We start from the raw sequence: 18,410 nt of genomic DNA, 5'->3' as shown, positions 1-18,410 counted from the left end.
GTAGCTGACGACGACTGTATAATGAATATGGCGTTGATAGGTTTTGCTGATGCAGTGCAGTGAGTGTATCAGACTGGTATACAGTAGCGTTTTCTGAGAATTCTGATGAACATGAGGGATAGAACAATAACTGGTTACACACGGCCATTCATACATCAACAGACCCCCACCATTGAAACATCATCACCATGACTGAGGGATATATTTGAATGACAATACTTTATGCTGTGCAATCACACAGCTGCCCTGTGTGTGTTATTTTTTTAAAATAAAAGACAGTGCTGAACTGAGGGACATTGAGCACTGAGCTGTCACCCCCATCCACCGCCAACATGACTATGGGAAAGGTAAGATAGAAGTCCATGGTTTTACAACTTTTCAGATGAAATCTAAACAATTTTACGATGATATTTTACAATATTCCATTAATTTCCCCTTAGTTTTACATGCACAGTTTCTACAAATAGATCAGAAAATACAACCAGTTAAGCAGACAGATCTCATGCAGTTTAGTAGTCCTGTAATTTTAGAGATAATGATATTCTGTGATGTGATTGTTTGCAGATAATCTTCTTCGAGGACAGGAACTTCCAGGGTCGCTCTCATGAGTGTAACAGCGACTGTGCCGACCTGCACTCCTACTTCAACCGCTGCAACTCCCTCAGGGTTGAGAGCGGCTGCTTCATGGTCTACGAGCGCCCCAACTACATGGGAAACCAGTACTTCGTGAGGAGGGGAGAGTACCCCGACAACCAGAGAATGATTGGCATCAACGACTGCATCAGGTCCTGCCGTATGATCCCCATGGTGAGTGACAAGGTCTGAAATGCATCTACAGTTGTACAGTTGCCAAGGCAGCAGCTCCTCTTCCAGTTGTATACCATTTAAAACATTACATTTCATAACACTTTTCACAACACACTAAGCTGAAGGAAAGTCATCGTTTTTCACTGAATGATTTAAATATCTGGCATACATTTTCTATTCTTTATAGTAGAGCCAAGGTCATAACCAGATACATTTGAATACTGCAATTATATTGAACATTTATTTTATTGATTAATTTTGATAGACGAGGATGTGCGTAAATGAGCTGCTTGCATATAACATGTAGCTGCCATGAGATAAATCAGTCATAAATTTGTTGAATATAACATACATCTAAATTTCAACTAAAGCCTCAGCAACATTTACCACTAAATGTACCATAATATTTAATTAAATGTAAGAAATATACAAATTGAGTATACAGAAACCATATAATATCTATGTAATGACCATGTAACTATGTAATGACTATGTAATAACTATTCAGTAACCATGTAATAACTATGTAGTAACTATGTAGTAACTATGTAATAACTATGTAATAACTATGCAGTAACTATTTAATAACTATGCAGTAACCATGTAGTAACTATGTAATAACTATGCAGTAACCATGTAGTAACTATGTAATAACTATGCAGTAACCATGTAGTAACTATGTAATAACTATGTAACACCTGTTTGATCCCGTTACAGCACCGCGGCAACTACAAAATGAGAATGTACGATCGTCCTGACATGGGCGGCCAGATGAACGAGCTGAGCGACGACTGCCCCAATGTCCAGGACCGTTTCCGTATGTCCGACATCAACTCCTGCAACGTGATGGACGGCCACTGGCTGATGTACGACCAGCCCAACTACAAGGGAAGGCAGTACTATGTGAGGCCCGGTGAGTACAGGAGGTTCAGCGACTGGGGAGGTCAGAGCCCCAAGATCGGCTCCCTCAGAAGGATCACCGACTTCAACTAAACCACAGCTCCATTTTAAACTATCAACTGTCACTCTGTCCACAATAAACTTTGATTCGTAATCAAAAACCTTTTCTGTTTCTTCTCATCTTTTCATTGAGATTGGTATATTCTCAAAACTCAATCCCATTGCTTGAGTCCCTCACTGGTGACAATTCACACAAAGTTTGCTGATTTCAATAAATCTCTTTACACAGTCTAAATACGTTTATTGGTAGAGCATTTGAGATATATAATTGATCTTGTTCTACAGTAGGCTCTAGATATCTAAATCCTACACAAATAATTACAGCACCACAACCATTTATGTTCCATGTTGGATATCAAAACACTTAATCATTACTAGAATATTTGTTTGTTCTGATAACTCATGTCAGAAAGTACAGATTGATCACTAAACCCCACATTATATGTGAGAAAAATGCATTTATTGGCAAAAGAATGCAAGCAGACAAAACATGAGCCGCTCTCCCTGTTTTGGGGCCCATAAGGGATTAGCCAGCTGTTCATGTATTGTGGTTGAATTTATCCATACCATGATGCTAAAAGAAGTAGACTCCATGCAGTAGTTCTGACTGGAGAACGTAGTGAATTTGAGGCATCACATCAATAACGGTGAGTGCACCATTAAATTCTACATTCACATTCATAGTTGCAGTCACATTGGCCTACTGGAATACAATTATTATTAATTAATATACATATTAAATATGAATATGAATGGTAATTGTACATACCAGAATGTAGATATATGTTAATCACTACCTTTGCTTTCTCTGTACCTGCTATTGCTGAAAGATGAGAATCATATTTTTATAAAGTAGTTTTGTTCTTACGATCTTACTTACATGGCATATTTAATGATATATGAATGCAGCTTATTTTCAAGAATGTACTTATCAAATAAGATAAAGATATATCATAATTCATAATAGGATATACTGTAACATAACCAAGGAAATTAAAACAATATGAAGGAACCAGATCATTCTCTGGTTAGATGCTGAGTTTAATGAGCAATATCTGAGTTAATGAGCAAATGCTGAGTTTACTATAAGTCAATATCTCAATATTTATAAGGACAATATTTCTTACCCTGCATTTTGTCTTCATCAAGCGACTACCTAATGTGAGTTATCTTGAGAACTCCTTAGCATGCCAATAAACCAAACTGATTCTCTGCTCCACTTATAGTCTTTGTAACGGTACCACATATTGACACACTTTTAGCCCTAACATAATAATAAGTAATAAATCAATGAGATGTGGGGTAAGACAAGACATGACAGACCCTAACATAATAATAAGTAATAAAGTAATAAATCAATAAGATGTGGGGTAAGATAAGACAGATCCGATCCTAACATTCAACAATGTTCATGTATAAGTTCCAAAAGTAAAGTAATCTTGTTTCACAGTCAATTAATAAATCAATAAGATGTGGGTCAAGACATGACAGATCCTAACATCCAGAATGCTCATGAAGAAGTTCCAAAAGTAATTTATAAGAAAAATACTGTATAGGTCACACAATCATTTATGTACAGGCATCCGGGCTACAGGTAGCCTAGTGGTTAAGAGCATTGGGCCAGTAACTGAAAGATCACTGGTTTGAATCCCTAAGCCGACTAGGTGAAAAATCTGTTGATGTACCCTGAGCAATGCACTTATCCCGAATTGGTTGCCAGGATCCTGATGAGAGTGCGGAAATACCATCACATCCCCACCTTCCTGGCATATTTGCACAGGCTCCCTTTCTCATTCCAGATTAAATTCAAAAACCTCCTGCAGACTTTCCAGTGTTTCCATGGCAATGCCACTCCTTATCTCAAAGAACTGCTCTTCCTTCATAACCCCAACCTCAGGTCAAGCAGTAGCCTGCTCCTCCACGCTCCCAGGACCAAGCTCTGCTCCTTGAGGGATCGGACATTCAGCTTGACCGCTCAGAGCTTCTGGAATGCCCTCTCAGACCACCTGAGGGCACCACTGACTCTGGGCTCCTTTAAAACGGGCCTAAAGACCTTTCTGTTTAGGAAGGCTTTGTGTTGAGAGCTGTGCTCCTTGTTGTCCTAGCGTCAGCTGGGTTCTTTGTGTCAGTTTGTTTAATTGTGTAAAAAAAAAATATATTTTATTTTTTATTTTATGCACTTTGAGATGATTCTTTATAATGAAAACTGCTTTACAAATGTAATAAATTATTATTCTTAATTACTCCTGTAAGTCGCTCTGGATAAGAGCGTCTGCTAAATGACTAAAATGCAATGTCCTGGCAGCCTTCAGGAAGTGAGATGGAAAAGTTTCCTACTTCTTTGTTCAGTGCAAGAACCCAGTCTATGAATGAGTTCGTTATGGGCAGATTAACAAACTACAGGCGACAACAAAACATGCCAATAACTAGACAATCTTCTAGTTTCTTTGACTTGTGAGGTGAGGTACAACTGGACCCTTCCTAACTAAATTATAACTACTTCAATGACGGCATTTCATCCATCTTTGGCTACTGGGTTTAGCCTAAAGTCCGACATGATTTTATATTCTATCCTCAACTCCGCATTCCCATTAAACGACAGTTATTTTTTAAAGTTGTGAACTACGAGGTTCTAACATATACTGATTTCACAGTAGACCTCACAGTCCTTCTATGGAACAACAATGAGCATTTAGGAATAATTAAATGGCGTTTGATGTTTTTGATCGGGACTTCACAGGTACTATTTGTGATTAAAATGTTTTTAAAAGTGTTATGGGGTACATTTTCAGTAACCTTTCCATCAGCCTGCCAAAATAACTCAAATGCTTCTATATTGTCTAGTATCATGTACACTTAACGATGTATAATTAGTACATTCTATGATCGAATGGCCTGTCATAAAAAAATAATATTTTATATCAACCTTTGCTTCATTTCTTGGCTGTTATTGATATAGGCCTATAGCATAGCCAACTACCGTTAACTAGAGAGCCATGTAATGGTCATGAAATTACATTCTGCTTTCCAGCACAATGCCATTATTAACGTTTATGCAAAACATGTAAACACAGAGGTGATTGGCATTTCTGGGGATAAAGGGATGACACAAACAAATTGTTTGTTAACCATGTAAAAGCAAACTGTAATTAGTCAAGGATGGTCATGGGAAGAGCGTTAGCTAAGCAGGCCAATAAGGAATATGTTTTGGACTGTCCTTGGCAGTGGATATGGTAAGTTATGGTATGGATAGTGAAGAAAAGATAGAATGTGGCAAAAAATGTAAAACTCACTTGAATTCTTCTGACTACAGTGAGCAAAGGTGCACTAGTAATGGTAAAGGTGGTGGTGGTGGGTAATAATGTAGTTGTAGTTAAATGTGTTCCTAATCATGTTGGTGCTGTGATTAATGTTCAGTAAGTAGCCTATGACACATTGGATGTTGACACATCATGTACTGTAAATACTCCATGTGTTGCAAGCAGGATGTCATTTTTCAGACTGTACTCATTTGCATAAAATGGGTTGAGAATGCAAATGAGATTGCATAGTGAATGGCTAGGCTAGTGCAATACAGAATCCTTGGGATGTACCTACCCTGGAACCCTAAACTTAACCCTTACCCTCACCATAACCTTAACCATAACCCTTACCTAACCCTGACCTTAATCCCTACCTTAACCATTTTAAATGTCAGCTTCAGTTGGGTAAAGTCAGAGTTGGGACGTCCCAAGGATCCAGGATAGCAAGGACCTGAATGGCTACCTCTAGTGTTACGCACCATATTTAATGCTAAAGGGCTGTTCCATATTGTTCTGTACCTATTGTCTATTGGACGTGTGGATACCATACTAGTCTTTTCCTTTGTCTATGCATGTCAAAACATCAAACCAGTAATTATTTATCCTGTTTTTTCAAATACATATCCATATTTCTCACCCAATGTTGTTCTCCAACAAAAAGGAAAACATGTGCCAGTACCCTGAATTATAACTATGTGAGCATTTGAATAACAATACTTTGTTTGTCAAGAGGTAGTATAAAAAGCTCTGAAAACATGTGGAATCTCTCCAACGGAGACCATGGGCAAGGTAGGACTTTTTCCCTGTGCTATTGAACTGTAAACTCTGACCATTTTACTCCCTTGTCTGCTATATAATGTGCTCAGTATATGCTGTATAGTGGGTCCCACCCCACCTATATCAGCCCAAAGTGAAATGTATCATTGGAATTTCTTGATTTGCAGATTACATTTTACGAGGACAGGAACTTCCAAGGTCGTAGTTATGAGTGCAGCAATGACTGCACAGACCTGCACTCCTACTTCAGCCGTTGTAACTCCATCAGGGTGGATAGTGGCTGTTTTATGATCTATGAGCGCCCCAACTACATGGGTCACCAGTATTACATGAGGAGGGGAGAGTATACTGATTACCAGCGTTGGATGGGCTTCAGCAGCTGTATCCGATCATGTCGTATGATTCCAATGGTAAGTTCTGACTGGGTATGGACGTCTTACTGAGGCAAAGGAAGGTACCTGAAAATGATTATCAAGACAAGAGAGTTGGAACAAGGATAAGAACATCATTTATTTATCCTTATTACATCATCTCTGTTTTATGATTTAGATTCATGAGCTTCCTAGAACTATCCAGGAAATGGATTTTGATATTTAATGCCACCGTGCCATTATATTATCCATCTACTCTCTGTACGGTATCAACTGGATGTCATTTTGATGGCTCTTTCTTTTGCTCCACAGTACCGGGGTTCATATAGGATGCGAATCTACGAGAAGGCCGATTTCAGTGGTCACATGATGGAATTCATGGATGACTGTCCCTGTGTGTCTGATCGTTTCCACCACCGCCACATCTACTCCTGTAATATCATGAATGGCTTCTGGATCTTCTACGAGTATCCCAACTACCGGGGTCGACAGTACTTCCTGAGAACCGGAGAGTACAGGAGATACCGTGAATGGTGCGCCACCTGCGCCATTGTAGGCTCTTTCAGACGGGTCACTGACTTTTAGCCATCCTGCTCAAGCACTTGCTGTAAATACATGCTTAGTTATTAAAATGGTTGAATTTTTAACCCCTTTGTGTACGAATGATCTCTGACTTGTTTACATTTTCATTATTGAAATAACTAATATTCATTAAATGTTCACTGTATTTATGTGGTTTTAAGTTGGTATAAAATGATACTAACTAACAAGAATGATTCAATAAAGGCCATGTCATTACTTGTGCAAACAATTATCAACTACCACTTTGTTAAGGCCTTGCATCCAGTATCTCATATATTGACCAATAAGATTACTTCCTATGGCACTTACTGCAGTAAAAGCTGAAATGAGAGTACTTCCTATGGCACTTACTGCAGCAAAAGCTGAAATTAGAGTACTTCTTATGGCACTAACTGCAGTAAAACCTGAAATTTGAGTACTTCTTATGGCACTTACTGCAGTAAAACCTGCAATACTAGACTTTCGGAGGCTGAAATCAAATGGCCTTAGCTACCATAAGTGACTGTCTAAGGAATGGCTTCTTAAACTTTTCCAGCTCAAGACCCAAATAAGAAATTCACCGTGAGCCCCCTTTCACATGCCCAGGGGCCACTTTTGGTCCCGACACATAGTTTAAGTAAAGCCCTGGTCTAAGGAGTCAGGCATGACACCATCATGCATAGAAGGAATGTAATGTCATGTAATATTTGTAATTGTATATAACTTCCTTAATATTGCTGGAATGCAGATTAGTGGAAAGTATAACTGAGAAAATATTTAATTCAAAGTTGAACACTGTTCTCTAGCATTAATAAACTAGTAATACATAAATACAATTCCTAAGCATCTATAGTAATTTGTAATATATTTATGAGCATATATAAATATTTACAAACATTTATAATGGCTGATTCATGAAAGTTATTATAAAGTGGTACCAAACGTGGTTTGTGCCAAGGGACTGCCTAAAAATAAAGACATTCCAGTATAGTTCATTTAAAAAATATATTTTCACATATAAAGAAAACCAAAGGAATCTAGGAACATATAGAAAATCACCTTAAACAATATGCAGTTATGTATTAAAAGACAAAACAAAAAATAAAGACCATAATTACCATCAACATGAGTTGAGCTATCACTTCAATCATCCAACTTGTGATCACTGGGCAAGTAATACCAAAGACTGACAAAATTGGACCCTATGCATCTCTGCTTGGCACTCAGCAGTAAAGAGATAGATTGCAACAGACTAGGGTCCTGTCCAGGCGGGGGTACTTGTACATCAAGCTGCCTCATTCTACAGAAACAAGATTAGCTCCTGCTCCTATGAGCCGATCTCCGGCTCCCATTAGCCGATGCTCATGCTACTTGGTAATTTACTTATTACCTCAATCAGAACTAAATAATATGATATTAATTCTTAACCATTATTGAGTGGTGCGAGGGGAATGGGTTAATAACCATGACACGTCAACCCTGGTGGACTGAAATGTTTGATGAAGAAGGGTTTGGCAAATATTCAAACAATTATATGAGGAAATTGCAAGATAAAAAAGCATTCGTCCTGGTCTCAGCAAAATCAGAAATCAGCATTATATCACTTTAATCAGTAATGCATTAATTGTGAGATGAATAGAAAATGACATACGTGCATCGCTACATACAGTATATTGTCTAAAATGAAAGTGACATGAGAGAAATAAGTAAGTCAATTGTAAAAGCAGCTGCATACTTCCTATGCAATTGTCACATATACACCAGCCCCTATCAGTCCCCGGCATCTTTTTGAACTGAAGGAAGTAAATGCACTTGTGTCTTGAATGTGTGATGGTTGTCATTGTAAATCAATCACCCATCAGAACCAATTCTAATATTCAATTCATTAATAAACAACAATTATTCAATTAATTTCACAAACATTTATCAGCAGACTATCAAGTAGATAAATGACAAATACAATTTACAGGCAGGTGAAACAATAATTTCCTTTCAGAAAAACATTGTCACGAACATCAGATATTTTGTATAGGGTCAACCATAGCAAGAAAGCAGCGATGCTCAAGTGCACTTCGACAGATTGCTCACCTTGTCAGGTCAGGTTTTCAAACCAACTACCTGGACCGACACTCTAGCCGCTAGGCTACCTTTCCACTCAGCTATCAGTAAGAATCTATAGTTGCATGTCATAAAAATATTATTTCAAGGACATGAAATCATTATAAAAGTGATATCCAAACATGACCAGTATACTCTACTAGATTGAGGACATCATAAAATTGCTTATTTTTTCACTATAACTGTAAAAGTAGCTGTAATATTGGTCTCTATCTGTTCAACAGGGATGTGTACTGTAAATCAACCTCATCTCAGGTTCTCTACTGTACATCCTCGATTACCAGACCACAATGAATGCAAAGAACATTCTTACTGATACGCGTACACAAAAGTTATGCTTATAATGTAACCGACAACACAGGTCATCCCTGCCAGAAATGTATGGATGAACACCTTTGTTACAATTCATAGGCCCTCATCAGCAAAAGCCGTCATACTGCTCAATCATCAGCTTTGGACATTTGAATAACAACAAACCTTGGCCCTCTGGTTTCTGTATAAAATTACCACAGAGTGATGGTAGAAGTACAAGCTGATCTACTGTCAACCACCAACCACCAACATGGGCAAGGTAATGTGTAAAATGTACATCATATATTCTGTAAATAGAATATTACAGAAACATTAGCTATGTGTTACAGGAATCAGTAATCCAACATCACCAGTGTCTAAAAATAAAGTGACCGTACAGTACATGCTTTATGCCATTTCAGGAACAAAACAAATATGTCCCCCCTTTTCCTATAGATTACCTTCTACGAGGACAGGAACTTCCAGGGCCGCTCTTATGAGTGCATGAGCGACTGCCCCGACATTTCCTCCTACATGTCCCGCTGCCAGTCCTGCAGAGTGGAGAGTGGCTGCTTCATGGCGTACGAGCGTGCCAGCTTCATGGGCCAGCAGTTCTTCATGAGGAGGGGAGAGTACCCTGACATGCAGCGCATGATAAGCATGGGCATGATGTTTGACAACATCCGGTCCTGTAGAATTATCCCCCAGGTAAGACACCTTATCTCACGTTTATACATTATTGTGCAATTTCCTATTTTAGGATGAACAACTTTCAAAGAACAGAACCATCCTAAGTTAATGTAAATAAATAAATAAATGCATTACAGCACAGAGGATCCTTCAGGATGAGGATCTACGAGAGGGAGAACTTCGGAGGTCAGATGATGGAGCTGATGGACGACTGTGACTCCATCCAGGAGCGTTACCGTATGTCAGACTGCCAGTCCTGCAACGTGATGGACGGCCACTGGCTGATGTACGAGCAGCCCCACTTCAGAGGCAGGCAGATGTACATGAGGCCTGGAGAGTACAGGAGCTTCAGAGAGATGGGCATGAGTGGCATGAGGTTCATGAGCATGAGGCGTATCACTGATATGTGCAATTAAATGTATTTAATTGTTCAAGGTAATAAAATAATTGAAGATCTTTCATAACTAAATTGTCTGTCTGATTTTCATCTACTGGTATTCAGTTTCAGTCAAAACAAATTGCACACCATATTTAACATCACTGAAGCTTTGTAAATAGGTGACAGGTAGCCTAGTGGTTAAGAGCATTGAGCCATTAACTGAAAGGTCGCTGGTTTGAATCCCCGAGCCGACTAGGTGACAAATCTGTCTATGTACCCTTGAGCAAGGCGTTTAACCCTAATTGCTCGTGTAAGTCGCTCTGGATAAGAGTGTCTGGTAAATTTTACCACAGTGATTACATGAAAATGTGCTGTAAGTAGTATGGAGCAACTCTTTTACATTGTGCAAGCTGCACTCCAAGTTTCAGGTCATACCTGAATGCTTTTGTGAAATTTTTAAAGACTTTAAGGTACACTAAAAATGATTTAAAGAAGGGGGTTATAAGTTATAATGATTTAAAGAATGGGGTTATTAGTTATTTAGTTCATAGATAATTATAGTAGAATGGTTGAAATAATGTGCTTGTCTTTTAGCTGGTTGCCTGAGCTTGCATGGCTGCACTGTATTAATTTCAGTAGTACTCAATAACATTGCAATCATACATGAGATCACTATTTCGCACGCGCCAAAATAACAATCACATCATTTCAAACATATGTGTTATAAATGTTTATTTATCTGCTCTATAAACTATTAGTTCACATTTTATAAACTAATTATTGCCACTTATTAAATTCCTTTAAGTACACCTTAAGAACATGGACACAACTGGAAAACGCCTTCATTAATTACATTCCATGTAATTCTTTAAATATATATATATATATTTATTTTGGTTAATATATTGTGTATCGACAGTGGGAGACATACATGGCAGATGAAAACGTCGGGATTCGTAACCCCGTTTCCAGTGGGTGTGCCTGGAATGGGTAGCTCTACCACCAGACCAGACACTGTTACGTTCCATACAATTCTAAAGGGACTCAAATATTCCTATGAGGAGTACCTAATTACCCAGAGTGCTTATGGCATACATCACATGGGAGGATGATGCCTTTATGTCTCAACTCAAGGCCCACAACTGTGGATGTAGCTAGTCTGTATATCAAAGAAATAGCGTACCATATTTATGTTACTAAGGGACAGCATACACAAAGGCCTAAATCCTAACCTCAGGACCATGTGCAAAACTCAATTTACTTGTGTAAATTGTGAATTGAGATCAAATTAAGATTCTGGCCAAAGAGAACTGCAGGAAAATCAAATTAAACTTTGATTTGTCATCTAACTGTACAAATAGATATTGGTCTGATTAGTAGGCTATACAATAAAATAAATAAATAAAATACAATAAACAAGTTGAGAACATGTCCTCAAATTCCAACCAAGTTTTCAAGTCTATTTAGAGTAATGAAACATGTTGGGTTGCAGATTGTCTGGAAAACTAGTGTGAGATATCGGCGTATTTATGTTCATTTCAAAATGGGAATAGAGTGAGGTTGAAGACCAAGAAGGAAAATGTGCTCAGAACAGTTCTAGTGTTATGTGTGTTTGCGACCGACTGGTTACCAATCTCCACAGTTTAAGCTTGCTGAGATAATGCCTTGGCATTAGCTAGGGGAGCTAAAGCAAGTGTTCAGGTCTCTGGCAAGGTTACTTATCAAGCCAGGCTAGTTGACAGAGTGTGGGTCATGATGATGAAGAACCAAATTTGAATAGAGAAATTATTTTTAGAAATAGAGATAATATTGTGTAGAGGTAGTTATACAGTTGGGAATATACATTTTTTTTATACAGTATCCAGAAACAAATTCAGTTTCCTAAACTGTTTTAACTGTTATGTTGTGCAGAATTGTGCTTGATGTACACATTTTTATTGAATGAGTCTTTGTGTTCTCTCCGTCACATTGAGGTATTGAGAGTTGCTGGTGCGCAACAAATGTGCAGGTGTTCATATCTTGGTGTTGAGATAAAAAATGGTGTTTTTAAATTGACCCCACCTACAGATAGTAAAATAAGTGTTGTTTGAATCACAGCGGAATCAACACCACATGGGGTTGTTGTTTCCCCCTGTACATATCCCTGCTACTGTTATTTTACTGCTGCTCTTTAATTATTTGTTATTCTTATCTCTTACTTTTTGTAGGTGTTTCCTTAAAACTGCATTGTTGGTGAAGGGCTTGTAAGTAAGCATTTCACTGTATGGTCTACACCTGTTGTATTCAACGCATGTGATAAATAAAATTTGGTTTAATTTGATTTGTTACTCGACTGTGTTGAGTTATTTTTCTCTCAGTGTGAAAAAGACATGGGCGGGTCCTCATTATCATATTTCCCAGCATGCTTTGTTGCAGGTTGCTTTTTTAGAACAGTTTCTTTTAATATCTATATTTCTCCATGCACAATGATTGATTCATTGATCTTAGACTACACAATGATAAATAAAATACATTTTCATAAACGAATCCAATCACTTAGGCACTCATTTGGTGAAGACTACAGGACTGAAAGTCATCAACGCAACAATGATATCTCTGTCACTAGCAAATACAGTCATGGGTGGTACTAGAATCTCAAAAATTAGCTCTAAAAGCACCCTGGGAAATAAATATGAAAATAACACTTTAACCCTACAGTGTTAAAAAAACAACCAACAAGTTACTGCAAGACCACAGGTGTTAATTACCCAACACTGAGAAAGTGTAACAGCATCAGCTCTAATAAAGTGTTAATTACCCAACACTGTGAAAGTGTAACAGCATCAGCTCTAATAAAGTGTTAATTTTATGCCAGAATTTGCAACACCCCCGTGGTGATAGGGACACAACGCTCTTGGGGGGTTAGTTCATCAACCTTTTGAAAAGTGTTGGTTGGACACTATTTCGGTGGGTCACAGTACACACTAAGAAAGCGTTAACATTTAACACAGCAGGTGTTAAAATTCTGATCTCAAATTATGTTTTTTTGGTTTTACTTTGGAAGTGAAAATATTTTAGGAGAGTGAGGTAAACATTCTTACGTCTTTGGATAAATAGCTTGAAAATTGAAACCATTATTTTATTGACTATAATTTTGTATTTGGACGATGAATATGACCATCAGTTTTCTCTCAAAATGACAGAACAAGATGTAAAACTATTAAATACCTCAATTCAACAAATGTGTTGAAACCTTTCATGGTGTATACTAGGTTATAGGGACAATAGGTAGCATGTTTTCATACTTATTGCGTGAACACTATAGAAGACAATAGGATTGCAGGTGGACCTAACTTTATTTAATTTAAATGTTAGGCTCAGTTTAATGTTGATGATGTATTGCCTGTCAGTTTGGATGAGCAACAGCACGTCTGATTGAACCAATCCTTGAATTGATGGCTCCCCAGTCACTGTATCTCCTGTACTCGCCAGGCCTCAGGAGGTACTGCCTGCCTCTGTAGTTGGGATGCTCATAGAAGAGCCAATACCCCTCCATAACATTGCAGGAGTGGATATCATTGTACTGGAATCGATCATAGAGGGAGGGGAGGTCATCGGCAAACTCCAACATCTGACCGCCAAAGTCAGAGCGCTCGTAGATTCTCATCTTGTGTGCTCCCTGATTCTGAGGACAAGGAAGAGAAGACAGCTACGTTCATTCAGTTTCTTTTCTATTAAGTTTCAAGTTTCATTTTTATTTACCATGTTTATTACTACCTACATCAATGATGGGTTAACTTGTATACCAGGAAAGAGGAATATGGGCTCACTTGAGGAATCATGCGGCAGGATTTCACACAATCATTAAAGCCCATCCAGCGCTGGTAGTCGGGATACTCTCCCCTTCTCAGAAAGTATTGGTAGCCCATGTAGTTGGGCCGCTCATAGACCATCCAGCTTCCGCTCTCCACTTGTATGGAGTTACAGTGGCTGAAATGGATGTGCAGGTCGGCACAGTCGACGGTGCACTCATAGGAGCGACCCTGGAAGTTCTTGTCCTCGTAGAAGATTATCTAAAAATAGTAATGGAAGTAAACATGCTTACAGGTGTAGGATCTTAATTTTATCATTCTTTTGTTGCTGAGAATTTTCAAGCACCAAGCTTCGTGATTTACATAAATTCTCTGCAAATCCACACTAACACATGGTTATATTAACAGTATGGCACCTTTCATGTAGCCTACTTTTTGCCAGCTCATAGCCTAACCACCAATTAAGCTACATTATGGACAAAATGTTCAAAACCTGTTGCTGCAGGATTATTTTGCTGTGACAATGTAGGTCAAATTAAGATCCTACATCTGTATGAACAATGGAAATAACATGTGTATGGCTGGTAAAACAACCCCATTCAGTTTTGTTCAACACAAAGTATCTCTCACAGGTGTTCATTGTTCTGTGTTCTGTCAGACAAACAGTGAACAAGAACGTGCGACGGGACAGAATATGTGCAGCGAAACAACAATCCTTACCTTTCCCATTGTGTTGGCTAAATTTGGTCACACTGCAACACTGACTAGGCAAACCATGGCCCTTTTTATACCCTCTAGGAATACAGACATTGATATGTTGATCAATTAACTTTAGATGTCAGCCTTTTTGAAAAGACAGTACAGCTGCCAAACTACAAAAGATAGTTGTTTTTCTTTGTCAGCAGGGTGAATGACATTTTTGTTCCGTACACAAAGGCTTCAATGGTGCTAATTAACCCCTCATGTAATAGACATGTGTTTAACAGTGGCAAAACAAGATCTAGTAACTTAAAGAACAAATGACAGAATACCCACCCCAAAGCTGATGACAGAATACCCACCCCAAAGCTGATAACAGAGTACCCAACCCAAAGCTGATGACAGAATACCCACCCCAAAGCTGATGACAGAATACCCAACCCAAAGCTGATGACAGAGTACCCAACCCAAAGCTGATGACAGAATACCCAACCCAAAGCTGATGACAGAATACCCAACCCAAAGCTGATGACAGAATACCCAACCCAAAGCTGATGACAGAATACCCAACCCAAAGCTGATGACAGAATACCCAACCCAAAGCTGATGACAGAGTACCCAACCCAAAGCTGATGACAGAATACCCAACCCAAAACTGATGACAGAATATCAAGCAAAGCTGATGACAGAATACCCAACCCAAAGCTGATGACAGAATACCCAACCCAAAGCTGACAGAGTACCCAGATGACAGAGTACACCCAAAGCTGATGACAGAGTACCCAACCCAAAGCTGATGACAGAGTACCCAACCCAAAGCTGATGACAGAATACCCAACCCAAAGCTGATGACAGAATGTGCATGACAGATCCCAACCCAAAGCTGATGACATGTACCCAACCCAAAGCTGATGACAGAATACCCAACTAAAGCGGATGACAGAATACCCAACCCAAAGCTTGACAGAATACCCAACCCAAAGCTGATGACAGAATACCAAATACCCAACCCAAAGCTGATATAGAATACCCAACCCAAAGCGGATGACAGAATACCCAACCCAAAGCGGATGACAGAATACCCAACCCAAAGCGGATGACAGAATACCCAACCCAAAGCGGATGACAGAATACCCAACCCAAAGCCCTTGCCTGATGACAGAATTCCCAAAGCTGATGACAGAATACCCAACCCAAAGCGGATGACAGAATACCAACCCAAAGCTGATGACAGAATACCCAACCCAAAGCTGGACAGAATCTCAGAATACCCAACCCAAAGCGATGACAGAATGCTGATGACAGAATACCCAACAACCCAGAATACCCAACCCAAAGCGGATGACAGAATACCCAACCCAAAGCTCTAGTGGCCAACAGGAGAGTGACTGATGACAGAATACCCAACCCAAAGCTGATGACAGAATACCCAACCCAAAGCTGATGACAGAATACCCAGCGGATGACAGAATACCCAAAAAGCTGTGACAGAATACCCAACCCAAAGCGGATGATGACAGAATACAACCCAACAGCGGATGTACCATGACAGAGTACCCAACCCAAAGCTGATGACAGAATACCCAACGCAAAACTGATTTATCAAGCATTTATTTGATCTTTAAAAGTAAGCTCTCACAGATACATATGAATTGATTTATGTGATTCACCTTTCACTGGAGTGAATGTAAAATATGATCAGATGTGCACAAATATCACCATTATTGTTTGACATGTGCTACTTTCTGAATCTCTAGCTACATACAAATATAATCCATTAACATTTCAAACACACTGCAAAATATAATAAAAATATGATGGATTATAAGAAAAGGACAGATTTGACTACCCTTGCCTGGTGGTTTCCATACTGTTTCATGGGTGAGGTTTTGGAATATGTCCAGTCAACTTGTGCTCGTGCCACCTCTGGTCTCAGTTGATCCACAGCCAAGTGAGGGGCTGCTGGTGTGGCCAACAACCCAGGTCATGTGATTGACTATATTGATAGAATTTTACACTATAGGCAACAGGAGAGTGACTAGTGGCCAACAGGAGAGTGACCTTGAATATTTACATTGGGACTAATTTCGACTGGAATGAATGGCTGCTTCCCGATTCTCCAGTCATTTCCAGAAGTGCGTAATGAAACCTGAATGACTGTGAATTGGAACAGGACAAACTGTTCAACAGTACAGTGTACCATCATGGTCACTACTCACATATTCAAATAGCAAACTGCTTCCACAACACCTTGTGATTCCTCTCTGCAACAACTCTGTCAGCTGATAGACAATCACAAGTTGGTATCAAGGTAGTTTGATGTTAAAAATACAATTTAGAGAGATTGCGGTTCCACTTTTTTTGCTATTCAAATATTAATGTCTATGACTACAAAAGAAGCCAAAAGAGTCTTTTGCTTTCAAGGTAAGGAAACATACATGTAGTGACTATAGCTGCAGAACCTAGGCCAAATTCCCCAGGCTATTAGGCAATGCCAGATCTTGTGATGGTTGACAGCTTTATTCTAGCTAGATAAGCGTTATTTAAATGTTTCTGTAGCAGTTGATATATGAGCTCTCTGCTTCCTAATGCACACCATTAAAATGCATCATGTATTATGTATATTATGTATATTATGTTTATTATTTAGAAATCATAATAGCATCCCAGTCTTTGGATAAGTCTAAAATCAATAAGGATTGCATCCAATGGTTTAGCCTATAAACTCATCATATTTGAGATACAATAATTCAACTGAATCATTTTATTGACCCGTCATCAAGATCCAAAATCCAGCACTCTGCTGTTATACTGTGTGCTGCCCTCTCCTGGGTTCCTGTGACTTTTCTAAGTGGCCGTATGTGTGTAAGGATGGCAGTATTTGTGGAGCATAAATGGTACAGTTTTGGAGGTGTTTCTTACAATAAGTCTTCACCTCAATAAAAAAATCAATAATGTTTCATAGCTGTTTAAAGGTGCAATCTGCTTTGGTAAACAGCTGAGGGAATGGGCTTGAAAAATGTATCCACTGATATCAACATTATTTTAACATTTTTTATTTAACGAGGCAAATCAGTTAAGAGCAAATTCTTATTTACAATGACTGCCTACAGTGGGTTAACTGCCTTGTTCAGGGGCAGAACAACAGGATCCCTGTCAGCTCAGGGATTCAATCCAGCAACCTTTCGGTTACTGGCACAATGCTCTAACCCGCTAGGCTTCCTGCCGCCCCATGATGATATGATATGATTTAAACAGTATATTTTTAACCATGTATTGGCTATACAATGATTGTTTACATTTACAGAGGAGTTAAAACAAGCTTATATTGTTGGGTTCTGATGGGGCATTTATAATATATATTCTTCATGAATCAATGGGTATATGTCATTAATTTAAATGTCCAAAAATGTATGCAACTGCAGATTACAGTTTAAACATCCACACAAGATGTATTCACAACAAATATCTACAATTCATTTTCTATCCTTGACAGTATGAATAATAAGAGTTGTGTCACAGTTGTGTCGTGTTGTTGCTTCTATTGCAGCTGAAGCAGGAGCTGTAATACAAAGTATTTCCAATAGAATATCTACTTACTACTAGAATAGACTTTAACATTTACTTCCACATTAACCATATATACTGATCAGTGGTTTTAACA

The 18,410-nt window shown here is 38.7% G+C and overlaps 4 protein-coding genes across 4 annotated transcripts; 3 read left to right on the top strand and 1 right to left on the bottom strand.

The window, feature by feature from the left end:
• Nucleotides 1-332: 332 nt before the first annotated feature.
• Nucleotides 333-1,800, top strand: LOC135546997 (gamma-crystallin M2-like). The gene is made up of 3 exons (XM_064975556.1): nucleotides 333-347; nucleotides 565-807; nucleotides 1,525-1,800. Exons 1-3 carry the CDS (start codon nucleotides 333-335, stop codon nucleotides 1,798-1,800), a joined length of 534 nt encoding a protein of 177 aa, XP_064831628.1.
• A 4,049-nt stretch (nucleotides 1,801-5,849) lies between these two features.
• LOC135546996 (gamma-crystallin M2-like) lies at nucleotides 5,850-6,802 on the top strand. Its single transcript, XM_064975555.1, has 3 exons — nucleotides 5,850-5,858; nucleotides 6,014-6,256; nucleotides 6,530-6,802. The coding sequence occupies exons 1-3, from the start codon at nucleotides 5,850-5,852 to the stop codon at nucleotides 6,800-6,802; spliced, it is 525 nt and encodes a 174-aa protein (XP_064831627.1).
• A 2,656-nt stretch (nucleotides 6,803-9,458) lies between these two features.
• LOC135547609 (gamma-crystallin M1-like) lies at nucleotides 9,459-10,293 on the top strand. Its single transcript, XM_064976755.1, has 3 exons — nucleotides 9,459-9,467; nucleotides 9,644-9,895; nucleotides 10,015-10,293. Exons 1-3 carry the CDS (start codon nucleotides 9,459-9,461, stop codon nucleotides 10,291-10,293), a joined length of 540 nt encoding a protein of 179 aa, XP_064832827.1.
• Nucleotides 10,294-13,641: 3,348 nt separating this feature from the next.
• On the bottom strand, nucleotides 13,642-14,776 carry LOC135546995 (gamma-crystallin S-1-like). The gene is made up of 3 exons (XM_064975554.1): nucleotides 14,768-14,776; nucleotides 14,066-14,308; nucleotides 13,642-13,920 (listed from the first exon to the last, which is right to left on the bottom strand). The coding sequence occupies exons 1-3, from the start codon at nucleotides 14,774-14,776 to the stop codon at nucleotides 13,642-13,644; spliced, it is 531 nt and encodes a 176-aa protein (XP_064831626.1).
• Nucleotides 14,777-18,410: the final 3,634 nt, after the last annotated feature.

Source organism: Oncorhynchus masou, chromosome 10 (assembly GCF_036934945.1).
Source record: "Oncorhynchus masou masou isolate Uvic2021 chromosome 10, UVic_Omas_1.1, whole genome shotgun sequence".
Lineage (NCBI taxonomy): Eukaryota > Metazoa > Chordata > Actinopteri > Salmoniformes > Salmonidae > Oncorhynchus > Oncorhynchus masou.
This window is presented reverse-complemented; position numbering and strand designations above follow the sequence as displayed.